Source organism: Artibeus jamaicensis, unplaced genomic scaffold, assembly GCF_021234435.1.
Source record: "Artibeus jamaicensis isolate MK-2021 breed Jamaican fruit bat unplaced genomic scaffold, CSHL_Jam_final scaffold_1031, whole genome shotgun sequence".
NCBI lineage: Eukaryota > Metazoa > Chordata > Mammalia > Chiroptera > Phyllostomidae > Artibeus > Artibeus jamaicensis.
Window position 1 is genome coordinate 9,642,726 of NW_026522026.1, and position 7,563 is coordinate 9,650,288.

The 7,563-nt window shown below is 37.7% G+C and overlaps 1 protein-coding gene across 1 annotated transcript in view; it reads left to right on the forward strand.

Moving 5' to 3' along the window:
• LOC119056939 (ankyrin repeat domain-containing protein 26-like) overlaps positions 1–6,304 on the forward strand; it is a gene marked incomplete at its 3' end in the record, with an annotated part of 64,424 nt that extends 58,120 nt beyond the window's left edge. Inside the window, exons 19-20 of the mRNA XM_053655670.1 lie at positions 5,842–5,893; positions 6,163–6,304. Coding sequence (XP_053511645.1) covers positions 5,842–5,893; positions 6,163–6,304 — 194 coding nt within the window. The remainder of the gene's footprint in view (positions 1–5,841; positions 5,894–6,162) is intronic.
• Between the last annotated feature and the right edge of the window lie 1,259 nt (positions 6,305–7,563).

Sequence of the window (7,563 nt, forward strand, 5' to 3'; positions counted from 1 at the left end):
TTTAATATGACTAGTTACTTTGTATATTTTAGTAATAGAAAATGTGCTACAATTGATTTTCATCAAGCAAAAATCCTTGTGACCTTTTAACTATAAGAAAAATTATAATTGGTTATATAGGGTGGGAAAAAGTAGGTTTACAGTTTGTATGGAAAATAATACAATAATTAATGAATCATAATACAAGAATGAACTCTCTTTACTGTACTGAGAACTATAAACCTACTTTTGCCCCATCCTGTATATCTAACAAGTCTTCATGAGGTCTTTTATTTATATAATTTATTATATAATTTCTATAATGTGTATTTATTATTTAATAAGTGGTCTGGTATATTTTCAATTAAAAAACTTTTCTGTATTGCAAAACTGCTGCATAATCACAATGAAGAAATTGAAAAACTGTCACTGAACAAGAAAATTACATCATCCACAATCGTGCCATTTAGCTATGAAGTTCTTAAAGGCTGTCTATACTCCCTGATTCCAATTTCCCTGCCATGCACTGTTGCACCCACTCTAGCAAGTTTTAGTCCCTTCTCTCCTCCATAATTGTTTTTCTGAAGGTTACCACTGGTTTTTCACTCTAATAAAACTAGATATAATTTCTTAGACCTCGTTTTACATAATCTGTCAACAATATTTGACCCAGTGGGAAGCTCTTCAGAATACTTCCTTCATTTGGTTTTCAGAACTTAGTTTTCAGGGTGGGAAGCACACTTTCCTGGTTCCCTGCTGCCTGTCCAGTCCATGCATCTCAGTCTGTTTTACTTGTTTCTCCCCATGCCCCACCTTTTATACTTCCCAGTGTTCCAGGACTCAGTCCTTGGTCTGTTTTTCCCATGACTTTTAGTGCCTTGTATATGCTAATCCCCAAATTTGTATTTCCAGCCCACATATCATATCTCTCCTTAATTCCAGCCTTATATATATCAGACTGTCTACTTGAGATCTCTTTTTGGATAACTCTTGGCTATTTCAGACTGAAGATGTCCAAAATTGGACTGCTGATACTGTTTTTTCACACCTGCCCTTCACACCGTCTTTCTATTTGGGTTAATGACAACTCTTCAGTTGCTGTGCCAAAAACTTGGTGCCAGCTTCTCTTATACCTCACATCTAATCTGTCAGCAAAACTTGCAGGTTACCTTCAAAATATTTCTAGAAGCATCTTCCAGACCCAAGCCACTATCATCTGCTGTTTAGATTAGTATAATAGACAACTAATTGGTTTCCTTCCTTCCTTCCTTCCTTCCTTCCTTCCTTCCTTCCTTCCTTCCTTCCTTCCTTCCTTCCTTCCTTCCTTCCTTCTTTCCCTCTCTCTCTCCTTCCCTCCCTCCCTCTCTCCTTCCTTTCTTTCTTTGTCCCCCCCTTTTCACTCTTTTCTCCATTCTAAACACAGTGGACCTATTAAAAGATGAGTCAGATAATGTCATTCCTCTACTCAAAACCTTCTAATTGCCTCCCATTTCACTCAGAGTACATGCCAAAGTTCTTCATAATACCTACAAGGTCTTACATAATCTCTTCATCTTAGATCTCTGTTTTTGACTTGAACTTCTATTTTCTATCCCTTTTGTTTTCTTTGAGCCAAACTGATTTTCTCACTATTCCTAAACGCTGCAGGCATACATGTGTACTTGTTGATTCAATCTGGAATGCGTTTCCCTCAATATACAGATGGCATGCTTTTTCCATTCTTTTAGTTCTTAAGAGCCTCTTTCTTGGCAAGACCTATCTTGGCCAGCCTATTACTCGACTGACCTTCTCCCCACACAACACATTAAAATTTCATTTATCTCCTCTAACATGCTGTATAGTTTTCCTCTCTAGTTTATTATTATTGTGCATTTACATCACTCTCATGACTAGGGTTTTTTGTATCACTGCCATAGCCTCAATGCCTAGAAAAGGGCCTAGCATGCAGTACTACACAAATATTGACTGAGTGGATGGAGTTTCACCTAAGCGTGTTGTCTTAAACACTATGCAGCTCATATGGAAATAAGAAATAAGTTTGATGTGGATTCTGACAATTTTACCTGCCAATTATGTGCATTTCAAATATTCTTTTTTGCTCTAATAAGTTCTAATTTCTCCATGAACACTTTTCCACTTAGGGAGAGAAGCCCAATATTGTGCTTACTCACCATTTTTATTATTCATATTTATAGTAGTATTAGTAATGGTAAAATGTGTCAAAGGAATAGCAAACTGCATTTATATTTTATTATGAAGCAGAAAATATAGTGGTAGTAAGTTATTCTAGGGCTTTAAAAAAAATTTGCCAAAGGTTAATGAACTCTCAATATCTGAAATAAAAAGATAAAGTTGGTATTTGTTGCTCATTATACTGAGAAAGCTATGCTGGCCAGGCACAGTCTTTTCTGACACAGTGGACTGCTCCTTTTTTGTATGGTTTCTGGACAAGTGGGTTGAGGGACTAGTGGACTTGCAGAGGCTTATGTGGGTTGACATCATCTGAGGCAGCCTGGTTATTCTGGGGAGATGCGTGTTGATTGGCTGGCACTCTGGGGTTTCTTTATTCAAATAAGGTTGTCCCTGAATGTCTTTCTTTCAGAAGGAAGCGGTCTACATTGATTGGTGAGTGAGGCCATGGTCACTGACTGATTAAACACAATTAAAAGTGGTTCTGGTGGCTACCTTTACCATGGCCACTTGTCAGTCTTTTCCTAAGTCTGAGGCAACTTTAACCGAATTTTTTCACTGTCAGAGGTACCTTCCATCAACTATGTTCATAATGAAGATTATCTCATATTCTATAATTATAGACATTTTTGAAGTTTGGGTCAAGAGGAATTATTTAATAATTGCTCTCATAAAGATCCCTCCTTTTTTAGATGCTTAGTGTTAACCAGAAGTTATTTGCATAGCTATATTTTTTAGAAATGTTGTTAGTTTTGTTTGGTACAGCTTTTTTGTTTGTTATATAACTTGCATACAACTTAGTTTGTATATTGTACAACTTTTAGTTTTTGTTTGCTTGGATTTAATTGTTGATAGATATGTATTTTTGCCATTTTATTGTTAATCATTTGATCTTCTTTTTCTTAACTGAGTCCCTTTAACGTTTCATATAATAATGGTTTGGTGATGATGAACTCCTTTAGTTTAGTTTTTTCTTGTCTGGGAAGGTTTTTGCCCTTCAATTCTAGATTTGTTGGGTAGAGCAATGTTGGATGTAGGTCCCTGATTTTCATGACTTCAAATATTTCTTGCCAGTCCTTTCTAGCCTTCAAAGTCTCTTTCGAAAAATCAGCTGACAGTCTTATAAGAACTCCCCTGTAGGTAACAAACATTTTTTCTTTTGCTGCATTTAAGATTCTTTCTTTATTGTTAAGCTTTGGCATTTTAATTATATGTCTTGGGAGGGGCCTCTTTGCATTCATCTTGTTTGGAAGTCTGTGCTTCCTGGACTTGCATGTCTATTTTCTTCACCAAATTAGGGAAGTTTTCTTTTCAAATAGATTTCCAATTTCTTGCTCTTTCTCTTCTCCTTCTGCTACCCCATGATACGAATGTTGGACCTCTTAAGTTGTCCCAGAGGGATAGCTGTCCTCATCTTTTCTATTGTTCTCATTGGTTGTTTTTTTGTCTCCTTATGTTCCAAATCATTGATTTGACTCTTGGCTTCATCCACTCTACTGTTGTTTTTCTGTAAATTGTTCTTTATTTCAATTAGTGTATCTTTTGTTTCTAAATGGATCTTTTTTATGCTGTTGAAGTCCTCACTAAGTTCCCTGAGCAATCCTTACCAGCAACACTGGAAATCCTTATTACTAACAGTGTTTTGAACTCTGCATATGAAAGATCCCTTATCTCCATTTTGTTTAGCTCTTTTCTGGAATGTTTATCTGTTTTTTTATTTGGGCTGTGTTTCTTTGCCTCCTCATTTTGGCAGCCTCCCTGTGTTTGTTTCTATGTATTAGCTAGAGCTGCTTTGACTCCGTGTCTTGGTAGGATGGCCTAACGCAGTATGTGTCCTGTAGAGTCCAGTGGCACAGCCTCTCCTGTCACCCAAATTGGGTACTCAAGATGCATGCTTCACATAGGCTGAGCACACCCTTCTTTTGTACTTAAGTTTTGGTTGCTGTTGGCAGATCAGTGGGAGGGATTTACATAGGCCAGTTGGCTGCAAGTATTGGCTGTGACCACTTACCATCAGTCTCCACACTTTGTGGAGGATCAGCTGTATAGGGGCAGGGTGGTTGTCTCTGATGTGGTCTGTAGCTGTCCAACTGGGTGTGCTGGCCCTGGGGTTCCTTGGATGGTGCAGGCCAAGGACAGCCCTCACCTGTGTTTTGCCCAGGGCAGCCCTGCCTGAGCTCTAGAGCAATGTGAGATGACTGCTATTTGTGCTAAACTTAGAGATTCCCAGGCAGAGCCAAGCTGGGAATCTAGACTGGCTACTGGTTCTTAGTGCAGGCCTTGGGGCTCACTGAGGCCATCTGTTGTTTGTGTGAGAGGATTTAGGAAGTTGTGTGGCATGAGCCAAGACCAGCCATTCATATGGAAAAGCAGCTTAGGGGGTCCATAAGTTGGGTGGGGCAAGTCTCTGGGGGAATCTCCAGGGTGGGTCAAACAGCAATGGGAAACATTGCTGGCCTATAATAAATGGGTTAATTTATGTAACCAAAAAAAAATAATAGGTTGATGGAGTCTCAGATATGGTACCTGCTTGCTGGCTCTGTGGCTCTGTGCTAGGGAGAGTTCAGAAAAGACACAATGGCTTCTGCTTACCTTGATTCCAGACTCTTCCTTTTCTCCCAATATGCCACTGGTACCTTTGAAGCTGCTACCTTGCTGCTGGAGCTTAGGAGTAAGTCTGAGTAGGGGAGTCCATGTGTGAGTTCTTTAAGAAAAACTATTTGGGGCTCCAAGAGTTTTTTCCACCGAGTCAATGCCTGCTGGTTTTTGCAGCCAGGAGTTTTGGGGACTTATCTTCCTGGTCCTGGAACCCTGTGGTGGGGGATCCTTGTGCAGGGCTGGGACTCCTCTCTCCTGAGATACCCCTCCCAAATTTTTATCCACCACACATGGATAAGGGACCAGCCTGTTCTGTGTCTGCACCCCTCCTACTGTGGTGGATGGATGTGGTTTCTTTAATTCCGTGGTTGTCAGACTTCCACTCACCTTGATTTCTAATGGTTCTGAGTGATGGTTGTTCTATAGTTTAGTTGTAATTTTGATGTGGTTGTGTGAAGAAGCAAGTCCTGTCTGCCTACGCCATCATCTTCCCCATTCTGTAGACTCTGGCAAGTTATTTAGCTTTTCTATGCCCCATTTTCTTTCTATGTAAAGTACCTAATACATTGCCTACCCCCAAGATTTCTTGCAAGCATTAAAATGCTCCTAAGACATGTAAAATGCTCACAATAATGCTTACTAGTTGCATAGTAAGTCCGCAAAAAGCTAGTATCATGACTATTATAAGAGGGATTCCTTCATATAAGGGCTTAAGTAATACTTTCCAACTAGATCTTAGTGCCAGTAAAAACTTGTGTTTATTGAAAATGACAATGAAAAACCACGGTATATTATTTCTTCCTATCAGTAGTACAAGTAACAACATTATGTTTTTCCTTTTGCTTTGGCTATCAACTTGGTCTACATTTAATACTTCATGTTAATATTAGTGGTATATTTTCTCTATCCTTTAATGTTATTCTATTTATTGTTTAATCCCCCTTATGGAAAATTAATTACAAATGCAGAGGTAAGACTATAAACTTTATATTACCTAAGAAACAATGGGTTGAGATATTCTGTGTATCTTAAGTATCCTAAATATTTACATGAGAAGAATTGCTTTCTTTTTAGATCTACAGAGAAAACATCGTATGAAGAGAAAACATTTAGTGATGAAAACAAGGTATTGTAAAAAATAAACTATCAAAAATATTATTTGTAGTAAAACAAATTGTAATAGATATAGTGAAACAACAGGAAATCTTCCTTTGTTATAGAGACATGTACTTTTTAAGGTAATTTAGAAATAGTATTAATAAAGGTATCTTTTTTGTAAAAATCAGTTCCCTTAATACTTATATTTTTACTGTTATAAAAAGGTAGATATTTATCACCTCTATATACTTAACATATTTTATCAACATTTTGAAAACCAGTATTATTTATTTGTAGGTCAAACAGAAATTTAATTCCATGGATGACCTTGATGACTTAACTCAGTCATCTGAAACATTTTCGGAACATTGTGAGTTGCCTTACTCCAACTGTAAGAATTTCATGTTGCTAATTGAACAACTTGGCATGGATTGTAAAGGTAGGACCATTGTATAAATAGAAAGCAGTTTTATGTATACTGTAGTAATATATGTACAACTTGTGTAGCATCGAACCATAGAGCACAGACCTGTTGTATAGCTATTTATCTAAGAAATATGTTTGATATTCCTATGCAGTGAGAGCGATTATCTGCTCTCAACCAAAGAGCTATGATAATTTCCACTGTACTTTTCTCAGTGTGAATGGCAATACCATTCACCTAATGGGTGTGTTGTCTCTGTTTCTCTCCAATGCCTTCACCCAAGGTCAGGTTATGAAGGTTCCCTCCCAGAATACTGAAATAATCTCATAACTGGTTTTCATGCCCTTTCACCTCCTGGAGCTTTGGTGTACAAGTGTATTTATTATATATTTTTACAAATTGAGATCTCATTGTGTTTAATTTTTAAGTATATTTTATTGACTATGCTATTACAGTTGTCCGATTTTCTTCTCCCCTTTATTCCCTTCCACCCTGCTCCCCCTTTCCCACCAACATTTCCCCACACTTAGTTCATGTCAGTGGGTCATACATATATGTTCTTTGTCTTTTCCATTTCCTAAACTATTCTTAACCTACCCCTTCTATTTTGTAGCTATCATTTATGCTTCTTATTCCCTGTACCTTTCCCCAGTCTCTCCCCCACACCCACTGATGACCCTCCATGTGATCTCCATTTTTGTGATTCTATTCCTGTTTTAGTTATTTGCTTAGTTTGTTTTGTTTTTAGGTTCAGTTGTTGATCATTTTGTGACTTTGTTGTCATTTTACTGTTCATAGTTTTGATCTTCTTCTTTTTCTTTGATAAGTCCCTTTAATATTTCATATAATAAGGGCTTGGTGATGCTGAACCTTTTTAACTTGACCTTTTCTGGGAAGCATTTTATTTGTGCTTCCATTCTAAATGATAGCTTTGCTGGATAGAGCAATCTTGGATGTACCGGTAGGTCCTTGCCTTTCATGACTTCAAATATTTCCTTCCAGCCCCTTCTTGCCTGCAAAGTTTCCTTTGAGAAATCAGCTGATAATCTTATGGGAACTCCTTTGTAAAAAACTATCTCCTTTTCTCTTGCTGCTTTTAAGATTCTCTCCTTATCTTTAACCTTGGGTAATTTAAATATGATGTGCCACGCGGTGTGTGCTTCCTTTGGTGCAACTCCTTTGGGATTCTCTGAGCTTCCTGGACTTCCTGAAGTCTATTTCCTTAGCCAGATTGGGGAAGTTTTCCTTCATTACTTATTCAAATAAGTTTTGGA